Below are 19,605 nucleotides of genomic sequence, written 5' to 3'. Positions count from 1 at the left end.
AATCACCTTCATATGCATTTAACTTGATGCTTAAATATAAAAGTTGTAGGCAGCCATTACATTATTTAACCTATAGGTGGCGACAGCCAGTCAATAAAAATATGCCACTGAATAATTTTTCTAAATTGACACGTCTAGCAATGAAACATGAAGTTTTAAGAGTAAATAACTGAATCATTTATTGAAAATGAAACTAAAAATAAATATGGTTTGTACAAATTATAATGTTGGATTTCAACATTTAGCGTTATCAGCAGCAGTAGTAGTAGCAGTGAACTTTTCTCAGTACTGAATATTTTCCAGTTTATTTTTATTCAGCTGATTATTTCTTCACTTTATTTAAAATAAAATTACAGGTTCTAAGTTCTGTTTTTTAAAACCAAAAGTGTCTTGCTGTACTGTTTTTGTAATAATAGGAAAGCAAATTACATTTGTCTCCTCCCCTTTTTGGCTGATCCGAAAAATTGTCTGATTTGTGACTAAAAAACCATAACGTGATCCGAACCGTGAGATTTGTGATCCGTTACACTCTTTTTTTTATACAATTTTATACACTCCGTTACACTTTTTATACACATACTTTTTTATACACTTAGCATAAATTATGCAATAAACACATTTACAGCTACACGTTACGTATACAGCACCAACTTTGATTGTTTTGCACAGGAAATTTAAATGTGTCTTAATTAAAATATTAATTTATGTTATAAATAGTGTTCCTGTGATTTTTATTTATTTATTTTTGTATTATTTTTATTGTTCGAAAATCTCTTAAGTGCTGTTTAGCATAGCAAGCACAGTATTTCACTGTATTTCCTGTAATATTTTTTCCTTCCGGTAAAGTGTTTTTTGGTAAAGTGTTTTTTCCTTCTGGTAAAGTGTCAACAATATTAGCCACTTTAAGAAATATAGTTATTTAAAGATGTTTAAAATATTTTTTAAAAACATGTAGAAAAAATCTATTTAAACAACACTCTGGAAATATTTTTTTAAATAATAAATAATATTAAGTAATCAATTTAACATAAGGGGTCAATAATTTTAACTTCAACTGTCGATATCCTGGCCCAGGATATTGACAGCCTGTTAGCCCAGAGGAACCTCAGATTAAGCCTTGGTAGTGAAAGTCGACTCTCTTTAGACCTCCACAGTGAAAACAAGTAGGCGTTACTTTCCCATGACAGGGGCTTTAATTAATCACAGTAATAATGATGATCTTTTCTAAAACGCTCACTGATGTCTGTTTTTCTTGTCTTCCAGTGGCTCATTGTCTGAAACCCTCTTCACATTCGTGACCAACGGTAAGCAGTTTTTTTGTTTTGTTTTATGGTTCAATGGTGATGTGAATTGAGTGCACATATTGGTGTAGGATTAATCCTATTATTTCCTGACATGATTAGTTTTCGCCACCTGCTGTTATTCCTGCTGCCGCTGTGTGTAACAGTTTTGTTTGGCTGGTATGTTTGCGCCTTTGTGGAAAAAGGAAGTAGTTTAATCATCGATTAGTAGCCTAACATGTTTTTTTTTTATATTATTCATTTCGGATATGGAAAGCTCTGTTTGCTCTTTTATCAGTGTGAATGAATTGAGTTTGTTTTTCTCTGCCTGTCTAGCGTAGAGCGGTTGGCATTTACTTGTATGGACTTGCTTCATGTGACAAATGAATGCATGTGCTGCTGACTAAATTAATATACACTCAGAAAATTATGCTTGCTGTTTGTTCAAACTACGCATTAAAAATGAGCTCAAACAACACAATTCTTGAGTTTTTTTTGGGAAAACTTAATTGATTATGTTCAATCCACTTGAATTTGTAAAAAAAAATTATAATTATTAACTTAATTCCTTCATGTTGTCCAGACACAAATCTATTGTGTGGAAACCAGCATTTTTTACAGTGTAATAATACAGTATATCTTTCTTTTTATTGATTATGTTGAGAATAGCATTTTTTATTTTATTATTTATTTTTAAGTCTGCTGTTTTAATTTTCTTTTTATTAATGTATTCGGCGTGTTATTTTATTGGTTAATTTAACATTTAATAACCAAAAGCTTGTCTAATCAATAAATGTATAAATCTTCAAATTCACGAAACAATTAAACTATAAAACCCCAAAAAATTACGGTAAATCAAACCATTTGATAAAACTGATTACAACAAAGCATTTAAGTTCAAAAAGTAATCCTAATGAGTACTGTGAACTTGATCCATTTGAGTAAATGAAGCAATTTGAGCACAGTAAAACCCATTAAATGAAGAGAACTGAGTAAAACCCAGTAAGTTAAGTCAACTCAAACTGTTTGAGAATACAGATTGCTACAAACCATTTGGGTAAAAAAAACTATATGCGTAATGTGAACTTACTTTATTTAAGTTGAAGTAATGAGGTATTTAATTAATTCATTACCTTCAAAACTCTTTTCAAATGAGTAGAATTAACTTTCAGTCAATTTTGAGTTACTACACTCGTTTTATTTGATAAAGTTGTCTGTTGGGTTTTACAGTGTATCAAAATAATACATATAATAATACAATAGTACAATTTGGAATGGATGGAAGATACCCTGATTATGTTGTATATTTAGTATAGGTTTTGCAAAGAATATAGCCAGTACTACTGATATGGCATTAAAACAAACAAACAAACAAATAAATAAATAAATACATAAATTTATTCTGTAATTTGTAAATATTATTATTAAATAATAGGCTCTTTATTCTGTAAATATATTTATATTATAATATCCATGTTTTTTTATTTTTAATAAAGTAATAACATTTTAGTCATCAATAATGTATGATCAATTGAAATTATGAAATGTATGCAACACAATTACCTACAGGTATACCAAAAATAATGCTTTAAGTAACATGTGTTTCATCTTATTACCAAATTCTATTTTATTTTGCCCAAAGTTCATATTTAAAAGCAAATTATCATGTCTAATCAGTTGAATAAATAAAAACTGTAGGAAATGAATGCCTAATTTCTCTCATTTCTTTCATATTTTTCAATATAATAATAACCCTATGGAATCAAATTTGACATTATTATTTTTATAAACTTATGCAACATTATTTGGTCTTAAGTAGTTCCCCAAAGGTCTTTTTAATTTTAATCAATCGATTTAAAGGTAAATTAAAGTAAACTCTCAGATGGTAAATTTTTTGGATTCCATATTTTGTCCAATGTCCAAAAAAAGATATTGAGAGTGCCATTTATATATTAAATTTCAGTCTTATTTATTCCAGTTTTTTTGATAAATACAGTATTTTTGCCATTTAGCTGTAATTAATTGTGAAATCTACTAGCAAATGATGTGAAAATACTTTTTTCTACACCATTTTTCTTCAGTGTACATTCAAAACCAGAATTGTTTATTGCAATTTTCATGTTAAATACAGTTTTATTTGCCATTTGTCTGTAATTATTTGTTAAATCTACCAGCAAACTAAGTGAAAATAGTTACTTCTGCACTATTTTTCTTCAGTGTACATTCGGTGGACATATAGGAAGTGATCTTTTGTACTTCCTATCAACAGCCTGAACACATTACTGGTGACTGTTTGCTTTGGCGATGCTTCAGTCAGTAGTTGTTATAGATTTCTGTAATTCTACTGATCGATATGAGCCTAATCTCTTCTGCTCAGAAGTGGACCTGCATTGAATACTCACTTTTGATATATAGCATGAGCTCCTGATGACAGGAGTTGATGGATGTGTGGACATCAGTCAATGCATCTCTATTGATTCCCATTAATTCAATTAGCTTAAAGCACAGCAATGACTGCTGCCGTTGCCCTCACTAACCTCTAGCTTGATGCTAACACTCACTAACAGTAAGCTATTTGAACCTGAAGTCTGCATGTTCTGTGATGCAGTTTTGTTTATGCACATTTTTAAACCTACTGTATGCAATTTGTATGCCACTATTAGAAACTGCATGCTTCTTTTTTCATGTCTAATCCATTGAATTGTCAATTTGAGCAATTTAGGAAAAATAAATAACAATTGGGAAGCAATTTTAATCTGATTTCAAAGGAATCTGCTTTTTGATCATTTTTATAAATTGCCGTTTCATTATTTCACCTAATTAGACATCATTTTGCATCGCCAAAATTTAATTTGCAATCAAATATAATCCAGAAAAATGTAAACAAAAACAGAATTGGATATATTAAAGAATATTACTTGGAGGGGAAAAAGGTAACCATAAGCTTGCTATCCATTCAAAATGAAATAATAATAATAAATAATAAAAATAACAATAGCATAATATTTAGCTAAGTCCTATTTTTGGTCAAATTGTAATAAAGTGTTGTTAATTGTACAAAAAGCCTCACTCAGCATAAAATTTCAGGATTTACTCAAATTTTAAGGCTTACTAAAATTTCATTTGCCATTAATATGAAATACAAAGCATGGATTTTGTTACCCCGCAGCTTCAGGAAGTTAGCTTTGATTTTATTCATTTTTTAAATTACATTGTATTACAAAACAGTAAACAGTACAGAATAGCATTATAAATAAATATCATCATAGAATATTATCCTAAATTATTTAACTGTATAATATGTGACACACACACACACATACTTAGAAACAAAAATATACAAAACAATTTTGTTACATAAATATTTAAATGCATATAAATGTAATATAAATATAATTTGCAAATATAATAAATAAATATAAATATATTTTGTATTATATCACACATATCGTATCACACATATTTTATATCTAAATATAAATAAACATTTTCTCAAATATATTTATTCAAGTGTGTATTTATATATACACATAATAAATATATACAGTACATACACACTTACATTTTTTGGGTACGATTAATCGGGGGAGGTCTTGTGGCTCTGGCGAGGATGGCTGGTTGATTGATTCGCTCCGATAACCCGCACACAAAAAAGTTATATTACATGTAAACTTACCCTACTCCAATTAAAATAAAATTCTGAGTATGTCCATTGTCCAAACATTTTGGTCAAAAACAGTATGACATTTTTACTAAAGCTCTTAGAACAGGCACAGAAAAAAAGAAATCTCAGGCCGATCCTGACCTGGCTGTCATGGCGGATACATCAGACGTGTTAGCGGAATTAAAAACATTGAGAACTGCTTGGAACTAAACGGTATTGAAAAACGTTTAACTGAAGTATCATCGGTGAGGCAGTGGCGCAGTAGGTAGTGCTGTCGCCTCACAGCAAGAAGGTCGCTGGTTTGAACCTCGGCTCAGTTGGCGTTTCTGTGTGGAGTTTGCATGTTTTCACTGTCTTCGCGTGGTTTTCCTCCGGGTGCTCCTGTTTACCCCACAGTTCAAAGACATGCGGTACAGGTGAATTGGGTAGGCTAAATTGTCCATAGTGTATGTGTGTGTGTGAATGTGTGTGTGGATGTTTCCCAGAGATGGGTTGCAGCTGGAAGGGTATCAGCTGCGTAAAAACTTGCTGGATAAGTTGGTGGTTCATTCCGCTGTGGTGACCCCGAATTAATAAAGGGACTAAGCCGACAAAAAAATGAATGAAGAAATGAATGAGGTATCATCATCTTTTAAGACGTTAGAGAACAACCTTACGGGTGCGATTAGTCGTAGTTCATTTTGGCCTCAGCACAAATTTCAAGATTTCTACAAAGTAACATCACAGTTTTACTATTTCTTCCAATACTAATAAAAAATTGACATCATGTATCTAGTGTTGTTGACAGACTTTTGAAGCCCACTGTTTTGAGTAAGCCGAAACTTCAATCAGGGATGTTTTCTGACCTCACGCTGAGATTCTCCTCTTGTCTTTTTCCTCCGTTTCCTCTCCCTACATATGCTCAGCGTGAGGAATGTGATAGTGTTGGCCAAATCGGGGCTCAGCAGCAGCAGGATGCATAGGCTCTGTTTTTCTCTCTTTTTAAAGGAAGCGGCTGTCTTTCCCTCTTCTTTTATTGTTACATCGTTGTGTTCACAGCACATGCGTCTCCGTTTAACTGTACACATGGTGGGTATTTTAAGAGCTCGGAGCATCCTGTTGAGTCAATGTACACGTAACCGCGTTTGTGCTCCGTATGTGTTTTATTAGATCAAAAGCAAGTGCTAGACACGTCTAGAACCAACAATACTCTTTTTGATATTTTTAGAGTGATAGTTCAGACCAAAATGTTTCATGTTAAGACCTGTTTAAGTACATTTCTGATGAAAACTAAAGAAATTATTTTGTTTAATGTTGGAAACTGCTTCCCATTGACGACCGTATATATTTTTTCCTCTACTTTGAATGCCTATGGCTTTTAATTTTAAACATTCCTATTAGAAAAGGGTTTAAATCACTTGAGGGTTTGTATTTTCTATTTTTAGCTGAACTATTCCTTTAATGTTTATAATTTTTATATGTGACACAAATATGTGGTCAAATAATGCACTATGCAAATAAATGTGTGCTTGCATCCTAAATACACTGTAAGAACTGCTGGGATCCACACAGTTCCACACAATTTAGCTCAATTGTAATAGTGAAGTACTCGTTGGGTTAAGGTTTTGGGATTTAGGATGTAAAATAATCTCAAACTCCATAGCTACTAATATTAGGGATGTCCCGATCAGTTTTTTTTGCCCTCAAGTCTGAATATAATATGATTTTGAAAATCTACCGATACCGAAACCCGATCCGATACTTCTATGATACATAAAAAAAGAATAGAGTGAAGAAACAGATCCAGCATGTTCCTTATTGTGTTATTTAATTCATCATATTTTAACATTCAACAATTCTGTTAATAAACAGAGCACTTCTGTGTGGTAGCTTGAACAATCAAGTTATGCATAACAGAAATTCTTCACTTTTGGACTTTAGTACAACAGTTAATCTACAAAATCTAATAAAAAAGCAAACAGCACCCCAAATTAAAATACTCAGCAGGGATGTAAACAAAACAAAAAAGTGCCACAGCGTTTGCAAAGCCAGTAATGTGCTTCTAACTTCTAACTCTTACTGTCATCACAGTAGTGAGTTTCACAGAAGGAAATGTTTGTTAATAAAAACTAACATCTCTACCTTGTCAGGTTTGAGGCCGTTTCTGTTCTCATCAATTACGTTTGCAATGGCACCAAAAAGTCTCATCGACTGCTTCCGTGTTCTACTTTGCCGGCATTTAACCATTAGCGTCTTTGCAACAAATTGATGTCATGCCGCACGCGTTGCTGTTTCTGTGTAAAGTCAAGAAAGTGATCTAACTCTGTGCCACTGCATAACTGTAGATGTGTTGAAAAATTATGAGAATATACAGTGTATATATATATATATATACATATATATATATATATGTATATATATATATATATATATATATATATATATATATACATATATATATATATATATATATATATATATATATATATATATATATATATATATATATATATATATATATATATATATATACATATATATTCAAGTCCTGATTGGGAGGTAACATTCAATTTTCGAATCTGGACATCCCTAACTAATAATACAGCTAATATCTTATTAAATGGGCAGGTAATAAGCTATTAGTTAATAGCATGAACTATTAAACTTAACCCCTTAACTACCCCACCAAGAAAAACATGTTTGGTTTGCATTTCTTCACTCCTAATGTTAATTAGTTAACACATTCAATGCAAATTATGCACATCCCATCATTTTTAAAATATCAGCCTCTACCAAATGGTTGATATGTCGGTTTATGGTAAAAGTACTGAAAATAATCTGACCATAATAAGATGTAAAACCATTTTATTAAAAAAAATAAAGTAAAACATTTTTGAATACTAAATCATCTTTGTTTTTGGAAGTATCCCATAAAACATTTGCTTATTTTGCTTAAATACAAGCTTTCTTGTTTTTACAGTAAAACCAAAAACAAGTGTAGTCGTGTTACAGGATTGTTTTATTTTATTTGTTTATTTGTTTATTTATATATTTTTTGTTTTGTAAACAACAATGCTGTGTGTAAGCCATTATTTAAAACAGTCATTCTTTAAATTATTTTAACAGTCATTATTTAAAACAGTAAAAACAGTCAACCATTTGGTAGAGCGGCAGTCAAAGGGTTAAAAAATAATAATAATAATAATAATAATAAGTATTATTATTAATTTATGTATAGCGCCTTTAAAACTTAATTCTCAGTGGAAAACTTAATCCGTTTAAAACTAAAGTGTTACTAAAACTTTACAGTTTTTAAGTATTTGCAGTATCTGCATGACAAAAATAAAAAAAGTATTTTTATTTTCTTTTGTACTGAAGGTGGCAATCGTATCACGGGCAATAAAGTAGACGTCAGAAGGTTAATTCGTTCTTATTCGAAGTCAAAAGTATTGACTTCTAAAAAAAAAAAAAATGAACATTTAAACAGTAGATTGTTTGATTTTAAATGTACTACTACACTCTCTCTTTCCGGCAGACTGCAGCCAACAGACTGCTCTTCAACCTGCATTGATTACTACAAGTTTGTCAACGCACAATGTCTCCTCTGATGGGTCTGAAGTCGACTGGCTCCCTAACAGCACCCGTATTTCTGAAGACCTGAGCAATAAACATCTACTGTGGCTGCAGATTGACCTGGGAGAAAAGAGGAGGATCACAGGTAATACTTGCACTCATTTACGTGTTTGTTCATAATTGCGTTCATCTCTTGGTTGCCTGGTTGTGTTGAAAACAACTACAAAGTTTTACTGTGAAGGTCATTTTAGTACATGTTTGTACTTTGGATTTCTTTGGATCTCATTGCGATAATGACGCTAAAACCAGGGAGTTTGTGCGGTCTTAAAAAGTCTTAAATTCAGAGAAATTTGGCGTTGTAGGTCATAAATACTTTTCAACAGGTCTTAATTTTCCTTTGATTTACCAACATGGTTTATTATCTTCCTTGCATCATTACAATAACATTTGTTTAAAAATGCTCTATGTATTTATGCATAAATGTGTGTTGTGCATATATTTAGTTTATTATAGTTTTGAAAACTTCTCTTTTTTAAAGAAAATCATATATATTATTAATAAATGCACATGTATATAACTACAGTTTGCTTGCTTCGACACATCATATAAAATATGTGGTTAAGAAATAACTGAATTTAAAAATTTTATGGGGCAAGTAATAAAAAATTCCACTGGCTATTACAAAAAAAAAATTAGAAATTTTATTCATAATGGTCTTAAAAAGGTTTTAAAGTCTTAAATTTGACTTGGTGAAAGCTGTAGAAACCCTGCAACCCTGTTAAGGGTGAGTAAAAAGTGAGTACATGTTCATTTTTTTGTCAACTACCTCTCTAATGGTATTAGATGCCAGACACAAACATATCCGGAAGACCCGAGCCTGCCTCCAGAGGGTGTTAAGAGGGTTATCATCCTCATAAAAGGTCTTCCTCGTGATCTGTTCTGTGATTGTCCAGCATTACACACTCGCAGAGCACATGAGCATTCAACCCTCCCCAACAGCTCGCTGCTATCTGCAGCTTTTTGAGCAGTTCCTGGTATTGCATAAAGACAGAGAAAGGCCCTCTGTGTCCATTCATCACACGTTACAAAAGCACATTTAAATTTAGGAAGACGCCGGACATGCGTTTATTTTGAGCATGGTTGTGTGTGTAGACAGCACAGCCGAGTTAATTTCATACAGCTCGAAGAGCGAGAGAATGCTCACTTTGTGTCCTGTGGGCAATCTGTGCTTTTGGACACGATGTCCTTAAGTGAAACTAACTCGCCTCAAAGAGGAAGCTCTGTTTTCGTTGAGGCCATGGTGTAAATAAGACTAGAGAAAAGGCATCTTTATATTTGTGGGGTCACTACTCTGCATTCACACGATGCTTTCTAAAGAGAGCTTTTGTCAGCAAGGATGAAAAATTCATGTGTCACTTCAATTTGTTTGACCAAGTGATTTGAGTGAGCTAGGACAGGCTTTAGAAACTCTTTGCAGCACTGAAAGTATTCCCAGATTTCCTCCGAAGAACGAACTCGGTCTGAAGGATGAGAGAACTCAAAAACTGAAGATGCTCACCACATGTCTGGCTATGAGGTGAGATTTTTAAGAATTAAAAATAATACAAGTAATAATATTAATAATAATAATAATTCCTTACATTTATATAGCGCTTTTCTGGGCACTCAAAGCGCTTTACACAATGGTGGGGGATCTCCTCATCCACCACCAGTGTGCAGCATCCACCTGGATGACGCGACGGCAGCCATTTTGCGCCAGACCGCAGACCACACCAGCTGATTGGTGGAGAGGAGACAGTGATGAAGCCAATTGGAATATGGGGATGGTTAGGAGGCCATGATGGACAGAGGCCAGTGGGCAGATTTGGCCAGGATGCCGGGGTTAAACCCCTACTCTTTTCGAAGGACATCCTGGGATTTTTAATGACCACAGAGAGTCAGGACCTCGGTTTAACGTCTCATCCGAAAGACGGCGCTCACTGAGCAGTATAGCGTCCCCGTCACTATACTGGGGCATTAGGACCCACACAGACCACAGGTTGGGCGCCCCCTGCTGGCCCCACTAACACCACTTCCGGCAGCAACCTAGCTTTCCCATGTGGTCTCCCATCCAGGTACTGACCGGGCGCAGCCCTGCTTAGCTTCAGTGGGCGACCATGTGAGAGTTGCAGAGAGCTAGCTGCCGGCAAGTAAAACAGTATCTCTATTTGTGTCACTACTCTGCATTCACATGATGCTTCCTAATGCTGTGTTCACACCAGACGCAGCAAGCACAATTAAATTGCAATATTCACCTGTAAATAGACGCTGAGTTTACACGCTTTATTCATGCATCAAATTCACTTTTTTTTTTTCATCGAACTTACTTCACAATAGACGTGGATTCACGTCATAGGCAGGACATCTGTCTGCCCAGTGACTTTAGCTGCATTGCTAAATGGTTAACATAAATTTTATTGAGATACTAGCTGTGATTTATGTGCTTTAGGGAGGCTGAAAAACAGAGTATATACGTTCGGCGCTGTGCCTGATCCACTTGGTCCTTTCAGAAGTGCACCAGCTCTGTACCTTCATAAACACCTTCAGAAACTGTATCTGGATGATGGAGGCTTTAAACGGTGCTTCAGACTGAGCCGAGCCCAGTTTGATGAGCTGTTGCCCGGTATCGGCAGGAGGGTTTCCCTTTGTGACACCAACTGCAGGCGCTACGTCATAATCACACCCCTAAAACAGCAAGCTCCTGATTGGTTAATGCGTCATTCACACTAGCAGCGCCTTTGTAGTTGTGTGGGCTCTGTGGGCTCTGTCAGGTATGTGTATATCTACAGCACAGAGAATACAACTGGCCACTGAGCAAGCTGAGAGAGGATCACATGAGCTCTTACTGGCTGTCTAACTCCTATTGGCTGGTGCTTGAGAAAGTTGGTCCTCATTTGCATTAAGTTGAAGGATTCTTAACTTTGTTGTGTCGCTCAACATGCCCACCTGGTCGCCAACGGTCACTGTCGCTCACGTAGATGGAGGAAAGTCGCTTGCTCTCTGTTGAAATGAACAGTCGTTTGTTGCTTTGCAGCTGAGAGTTGCTCGTAGTGTGAATGAGGCCTAATCCGCATAAGAGAACTTTTGTCAACAGGGATTAAAAAAATCATGTTGTTTTTTTCCCTAAAAAACTAAAACAAAACATGCATGGTTAAATACATTTCGGTAAATAAGGTACACAAGGTTAAATTGTACAATAACTGTAAAATACTATGATCTTCAGAAAATTTTGTTGTGATTTTGTAGTGTCACAATTCTTATTATATATTTTTTACTCTCCATCAGAAGTTTCTTTTTGCTGGAGATATAAGATATCAGAATAAGATTTTGTGAAGAGTAATAGGCACTATTAGCTATTTTTCTATACAAAGATGCAAATTAACTAGAACATCGCATGAAACATTTGCGAATAAAGTCCCAATAAACTGGCGACAAATATCAAATAGAAAATTGAATTTGCTGTGGTAGGAGAACCCACTGTAGACCAAGCATATATTATATTATTGTGCCTCAGAAGACAAAAACACAACAAACCTGTGGTGGCTTTTGGAGACGTGAGACTATCTTTGGGAGCGCAGATGCTCAAGACAGTTCTGGGCAGATCAAAATACTAAACCACTTTGATGATGGACTTTGGCTGAGGGATTTAAAAATGACCAAAACAATATTTCCGATGTTTTACAATGTGGTCGGTCTGCTGCATTGTTCATTAATGTCATTTAATCATGCCCATTTTTGTTACTACATGATCTGTTATCTCAAAATCACATGACTTTTTTTAGTGTGCATGCTGGATTTGATTTGGTTAATGCGTTTCCGTGGTAGTTTATGTGCATTTTTTTCTTACCGGATGAAACATTTATCCTACTCAGTTTTTCTTGTTTTATGGGCATTTTCAAAGTGTATTAGCATATTGGTGTTTCCATTAAGCATTTCTAAGCGTGATATTCCATAAAGCGCATATAAATAGGTGAATGGAAATATAACTAATGATATCCATAGTAAGGGGGGAAATTGCTATGATAGCCAATGGATAGAAGTTTCCAACATTCTTCAAAATACATTTGTTTATGCTTAACAGAGAAAGGAAATTCAAATAGGTTTTGAACAAGGGTGAGTACATGATTTTTTTATGTGAAATATCCTTTTAATTCATCATGCAGTAATATTTACAATTGTGAAATTTGTCTGGTTTTAGTGGTAATGCTGGCATTCAGAGGAGAGGAGAAGTATTTCACTTTTAACCTCAAAATGTTCCAGTCATGCTGTGTTCAAAACAATCCTTAGTTCTTCCAAATGAAACAACCAACAGAGCATTGCTTAAAGAGAGAGTTAACTAAAAAATTGAAATCAAAGCAAAAATGAATACCTGTGAAATCTGACGATACATTGGGGTTTTATGAAGCGAAATTATCGTTCTGTGCAAGAACATTTACATTTAGCAGATGCTTTTGTCCATAGCAGTTTCAGCCAAGTCCACTCACCTATGTGAAGCTCACTTCAAAAACTGACGATTTTAAGTGGGATGCCAGTCTGGCTTAGAATTCAGACAATTAAGAAAAAATAAATAAATAAACAAAAAAAATAGACAATAAATAAAGAAAACCATCACAGAGGTGTCTATAACCTTAACTATAAGCCTCCGTCAGTACTAAAATAATTACACAGGCATGTGATTATCTGCTGGATCCATGTAGTTCATCATTACAATCCTTTTCAAACAATGAAAACAAAAACACAGCCCTAAACACAAACAAGTTGAATACAATTAATACAAGAATAACAATGAACATAATCATTTAGGAATGCATAACAAATTGTGCACAATGTTGTTGTTTTTTAAGAGATATGGAGTGATTGTAAGAAAACATCTGGTGCAAATGTGCAAAACCGGTGCAAGTGTCAGTTAAAGCGTGAGAGAGATGAAAAAGTATGTTTTCTACAGGTAGTTTGTCCAGCCCGCTCACCTGTGTGAAGCCCATTTTCAAAATAAACAATGCTTTTTAAGAGATAACGAGTGATTGTAAGAAAGTGTCTGGTGCAAAACTGGTGCAAGTTTCAGTTAAAGTGTCAGAGAGAAAGAGTGTGTTTTCTATAGGTGGTTTGTCAAGCCCACTCACCTGTTTGAAGCACACTTCAACAATGCACAGTGTTGTTTATTTAGAGATATAGAGTGATTGTAATTGTGTTGCTCTCTGTATGTTCCTTTCAAGATCCTGTTTCACATGTTATAGCACAATTCGATTAACGTCATCGCGTCACCACGCTATCCACATTTCCTCTGTAGTTTTGTGTAATTTCTGGCGTTTCATTCTTAATTTGTTGACTTTAACTGCAGTCTACCACTTTCACTTTCATTTAGGAACATTTCATGCATGCCCCCCGTAACAAACAAGATATTGGATGCGAGGAACTGCTGGAAGAGTGTAGCTTTAATGGAATTTTTGATACCACACGACGTCAGGGAGGAACAAAAAAACTCCCAGGTGCAGGAAATAGTGTCAAACAGTCGTTTGTGTATATATTTCTGTCAAAAAATGTGGCAAAAATCCTACACGATGGTAATAGTTTGATTAAGGTGTTTACATTCAGAAAGCAGCATTTACATTTGATCTTTCACTCCATAATATTGTAATGTTATTAATGTTCTGAAACTTAGTAACTATTTCTTTTTTACTAAGGTGTCTTTAAAGACTGAAAGAGTTCTGCTGACGACTAACTAAACTAACTAACTTTGCCGTCTGAATAAATATAAACGAAGAACACTGATCACACGCTTACCAAATCTGTAGAAACAAGACAATCAACACAAACTGGAATCGCATCTTTTTTTAAAAGAGGATGAGCTGCAAATCTGGATTTCACCATTTTCAGATGCGAAAAGCTCTCGGGTAAAAAAATCTTTCTTTCGAATATATTTTTGTCGCATATTAGCAGACAACTGTAATTTACATTGTGAGTCCACAAGCAGTGGTGCTCTCATTGCAGAAAAATGGAAACAAAACCTTTGTTGTGAAGCATTTATAAGCACAACACTGACAACCCATGTCTCCAAACAATTCTTCTTCTTCTTCCACTTGTTTTAATTATGGTTGGCAACACAACGTGGCGTCTCTCTCTCTGCCGTCTAAACACTGTAACAGGTAAAAACGGTCTTCCAAGTCATCATGCATATTAATGAAGTTGCACCTCATACACAATAGAGCGTGCTGATTGGTTCGAACCAAGTCTTTCTCATGAATTAATGCTAAAAACTCAAAGATGACACATTGTACCGGCTGGTACAGACAACCAGTCTATACGCTGGAATTTACACAAGGATCTCATGACCGTGACGTAGCTTCAAACTGTTTTTCAAACCGGAAGAACGAATGTGCTCGAAAAAATGCAAAAACAACCATTTTCACTTTTTAGTGAAATATATGTGTCCAAATAGTGTTTTTAGCAACGTGGGACACAAATATGACTGTCAACACCTCAAAAAACGTGTTTTAGTGTTTCGTGACTCTTTAAAGTGTCAGAGAGATGAAAGAGTGTGTTTTCTACAGGTGGTTTGTCAAGCCCACTCACCTGTGTAAAGCACAGTTCATCAATGCAGACTGTTTTTTAAGAGATATGGAGTGATTTTAAGAAAGTGTCTGGTGCAAAACTGGTGGTTAAAGTGTCAGAGAGATGAAAGAGTGTGTTTCCTACTGGTGGTTTATCAAGTCCACTCACCTATGTGAGGCACACTCAAGAAACTGAACGTGATTAGCAACATTATGCATTTTATAATTCACACTAACAGCTCTTTAGTTTCCAGAATATTCATCTTTGTCTACAAGAAGAGACCACAGTGTCTTTTACTTTGATTTTGTTGCTTTGATTCTTTATCTTTACTCTCAGACATGCTTTATATAGTGGCATCTCCTTGAACTCTTTTAGCTTTTCTCTGATGATCACTAACTGCCTTTCAGGCCCTTACATGTCAGTTTCAAAGCTTCACACTCTAAATGGCTCGTATAGTCTTCGCGCCAGTGATGTAGTTAATGTTAGGAGGAGGTAATAACAGGTCTCGGGTCTTTCCAGCGTCTGCAAGGAAACATCCACTCAAGTGTTTCCCTCAGGAATGTGCTTTGTAACTGAAGAGGTTTTCCACTGTGATGCAGATGACAGGGCCGCACTATCAAGTGAACTCTGTAGCCTACATGCTGTCACATTCCTCAGCTGTCTGAGCGCTTGCATCAGAGAACGATTGAAAAGGCAGATTTTGTAATCGTACTGAGTCATGTTTTATTGTGTCGTAGGTATTCTGACCACAGGCTTGACCATCGCAGGCTTTGAATATTTTGTGAAGAATTTCAAGATCGAGTACAAAGAGAGGAATCGCTGGCGGACATTTGTCCAGTATAATAACTCTGATGAGATGGTAAGGCATTGTCTTCATATTAATCTTTATTCGTGTTAAATAAAACTGGAAATACCATTTAGGAAACAATGCAATTTAGAGTGAAATCGAATAATTAGTATGATATCTAATATAAATTGTAATAATATTGATAACATGATATTGGAATAATAAAAAAAACAAATATATATATATATATATATATATATATATATATATATATATATATATATATATATATATATATATTTAAGGTAACACTTTACAATAAGGTTCATTAGTTAATGCATTTACTAACATGAACTAATCATAAACAACACTTGTACAGCATTTATTAATCATAATTGAACATTTACTAATGCATTATTAACATCCAAGTCCATGCTTGTTAACATTAGTTAATGCACCATGAGTTAACATGAACTAACAATGAACTACTGTATTTTCATTAACTAACGTTAACTAACATGAACAAATACAGTAGTAGATGTATTGTTCATTATTTGTTCATGTTAGTAAATGCATTAATTAACATTAACTAATGAACCTTATTGTAAAGTGTGACCATATTTAATATATATATATATATATATATATATATATATATATATATATATATATATATATATATATACACACACACACACACACACATGTCATTTTTCACTATTTTATGTATAATAAAATATTTTTTTGTTATCGAAATTTCTATTTGGCTACATGTTGGTGCTATATGAAGAGAAAATATTATCTAAATATGCAATTTTTTATCTGATTGACTTACAAATTGGCATTTAGTGAGCGTCTCTTTCCAAGCTGGTGCTGAAATTGGGCATGTCTAAAACATGGCCGCCATTGCCCAGTGAAATTTGAAATTATAAAAGGTTAATGGTAACACATTGGAACAAAATTTGGTCTGGGAAAAGTCTGGGAAATCTGAAAGAAATCAGCCTCTGGATGGAGAATACTTCTGGTTGCAGCTAAAATGGTATTTAAATGTAAATAGCTTCTGTTAACCCCTCCCAAAGCAATTGTTATAGAAATATGGAGGATGGAAACCTTTACTTTCTTTTTAAAATTAAAATAAACACTCTGAGATTATTTAATGCTAAAATATATAAATATATTTGAGGAATATCACATGAGTAGCAGTGCGAAGTGGCTGTATATCAGCACTGGTGGCACTGCTACGTTTACTATATTGCATTTATACAACAGTTCGACAGCATCATCGTGTATATAAAAAAGAAAATCAAACATAGAGAGTCTCAAAACCCCTTTGTAAGATAAACTACTTTCTTCCGCCATTCATTCACATCTGCAGTTGACGTCAGAACAGCAGAAGCCTTTACTAATTCACCAACGTCAATTTAGAGCTAGTGTGTGAAAGTGACATGAAATGGCATCTCAGTCTACAGAGATTTCCCAGTATTTCTCTGTTGCAATCAGGAGATCACAATATTACTATGGTATAAATACAGCACTACAACATACAAAAGAGAGAGATATCACCTACCAGTTTAATAATGATTTGATCAGCTGTAGAAATTACGCTGTTTTAGCTTCTTGTTATGCAGTCTCTGTTGCCATCTTGTGGATGAACATCGTCAACCGTCTTTGCTCAAAGACATTCTAATGGCCGTTGATGTAATGTCTCTCAGAAATTATAAATATAAAATAGGAAGTATTCTTATAAATAACCTGCATAGATGAAATCTAAACAACTATATTCTCGACTAAAAAAGCCTCAAAAGAACAATATTCTGCCCAACAGCAGCAATATTTGTCAAACTGCAGAGTGATGCAATACGGTTATAAAACTAAAATTCGCATAAAGCCCACAAAGTCTTTGAACCCCTATATATTTATTTCTAATAATAATATAAGTTATTATTATTAATGTCAAATGTCATCAGAAATTATCTTCTGGCATCATTCCAAATTATTAGTACCAATAAGTCACACACACTAAGAGACATTAGCTTAATTGGTTTAATTTATTTTTTTTCAGATTATAGTTCTGTAATTTACAATATCTGAGAGCTTAAAATATCATTTGAAGAAGGAGAAAACAATTTCAAGATAAATAATATAAATTTTGAACAAAAACAGCAGGGTAAAGTACATTGTAAGGGTGGTCTTGCATGTTTACATTCACAATACTGTAATATATCCATATACACATATACATGTGTAAACAGAAGCCATTGCAGAAGCCATTTACAAGTAATAGCCTTCTACGCTGAAAGAAGTATTCTCCATAAATGTGTCTATAGCCTCAAGCAACTCAAAAATTTCAAAATATAACACCTCCGATGTCCTGTGTATGTCCCTAATTACAAGTCTATAGCTGGACATGCCCAGAAAATATGATGGTGATTAGCAAACTCAGAATTGCAATGTCTCCAACACCTTGTTAAACTTTAATTTCTTAATAATATCTGTCTAACTCTGTTTGTCATTCATCTGTTTTAATTGTTCATTGTTGTATTTTTCCTCAGGTTTTTGAAGGAAACACTAACAGCCTCCACCAAACGCGCAACACCTTCCATCCCTCCATCATATCGCGATACATCCGAGTCGTACCCCAACAGTGGCACCGGACGATTGCCATGAGACTGCAGCTACTGGGCTGCTCTTACGTCAAACCCATTCCAGGTATGTTTCTGACTCTTCACAGCCTAATTTTTCTCATTAAATTGCTTGACTAAAGCTCTTTTTGTCCTATTGTAGTGAATGCATCATCTCAGGTGACGCAGGAGGCTCAGCCTACACAGCCCATTCACAACATGACCAAACCTGTGGCCTCGCAGGCAGATTTTGGTATGATTTTAAGAACACACATTAATTAACGCTCATTAATTATTATAGGTTATGTTAGAGATGTACTAAACGAATGTCAGAGAATATGATATGCCTTTTATTTCTACACTCATTCAAGTTTCAACTGCAAGCTCATAGTGATAAAGACATGTTGTTCTGTCATTCTGTCTATTGTTCTCTGTCTGTTATTCTGTCTCTCGTTCTATCTTGTTGTTCTTTTATTGTTGTTTTCTGTCGTTTTGTCTGTCTGTTTTCTGTCTGTCTTTCTGTTGTTCTGTCTGTCTTTATGTTGTTCTGTCTGTCTTTCTGTTGTTCTGTCTATCTTTATGTTGTTCTGTCTGTCTTTCTGTTGTTCTGTCTGTTGTTCTGTCTGTTGTTCTGTCTATTGTTCTTTTTGATTTCTGTCTTGTAGTTCTGTCTGTCTGTTGTTCTCTATGATTTTGTCTGTCTGTTGTTGTCTTTTCGTTCTGTCTATTGTTCTTTGTGATTTCTGTCTTGTCGTTCTGTCTGTCTGTTGTTCTGTCTATTGTTCTTTGTGATTCTGTCTTGTAGTTCTGTCTGTCTGTTGTTCTGTCTATTGTTCTTTGTGATTCTGTCTTGTAGTTCTGTCTGTCTGTTGTTCTGTCATTCTGTCTATTGTTCTCTGTCTGTTATTCTGTCTCTCGTTCTATCTTGTTGTTGTTTTATTGTTGTTTTCTGTTGTTTTGTCTGTCTGTTGTTCTGTCTGTCTTTCTGTTGTTTTGTCTATTGTTCTTTTTGATTTCTGTCTGTCTGTTGTTCTCTATGATTCTGTCTGTCTGTTGTTCTGTCTTTTCGTTCTGTCTGTCTGTTGTTCTGTCCTATTGTTCTTTGTGATTTCT

General features: G+C 34.3%; 1 protein-coding gene across 11 annotated transcripts in view; it reads left to right on the top strand.

Annotated features, from left to right (window-relative positions):
- Positions 1 to 19,605, top strand: part of dcbld1 (discoidin, CUB and LCCL domain containing 1) — an 88,550-nt gene that overhangs the window by 56,834 nt on the left and 12,111 nt on the right. For all 11 annotated transcript variants that reach the window (XR_015518013.1, XR_015518012.1, XR_015518010.1 and 8 more), the window contains 5 exon segments: positions 1,264 to 1,304; positions 8,459 to 8,641; positions 15,822 to 15,943; positions 18,424 to 18,580; positions 18,656 to 18,745. Coding sequence is in view for 2 of the 11 variants with exons in the window: in XM_087297844.1 (XP_087153970.1) it covers positions 1,264 to 1,304; positions 8,459 to 8,641; positions 15,822 to 15,943; positions 18,424 to 18,580; positions 18,656 to 18,745 (593 nt within the window). In the remaining 9 variants the exon portion in view is untranslated.

Source organism: Danio rerio, chromosome 20 (assembly GCF_052040795.2).
Source record: "Danio rerio strain M-AB ecotype USA chromosome 20, GRCz13ab, whole genome shotgun sequence".
NCBI classification, from domain to species: Eukaryota; Metazoa; Chordata; class Actinopteri; order Cypriniformes; family Danionidae; genus Danio; species Danio rerio.
Note: the sequence above shows the minus strand (reverse complement) of the source record. Positions and strands in the feature narration are given on the sequence as shown.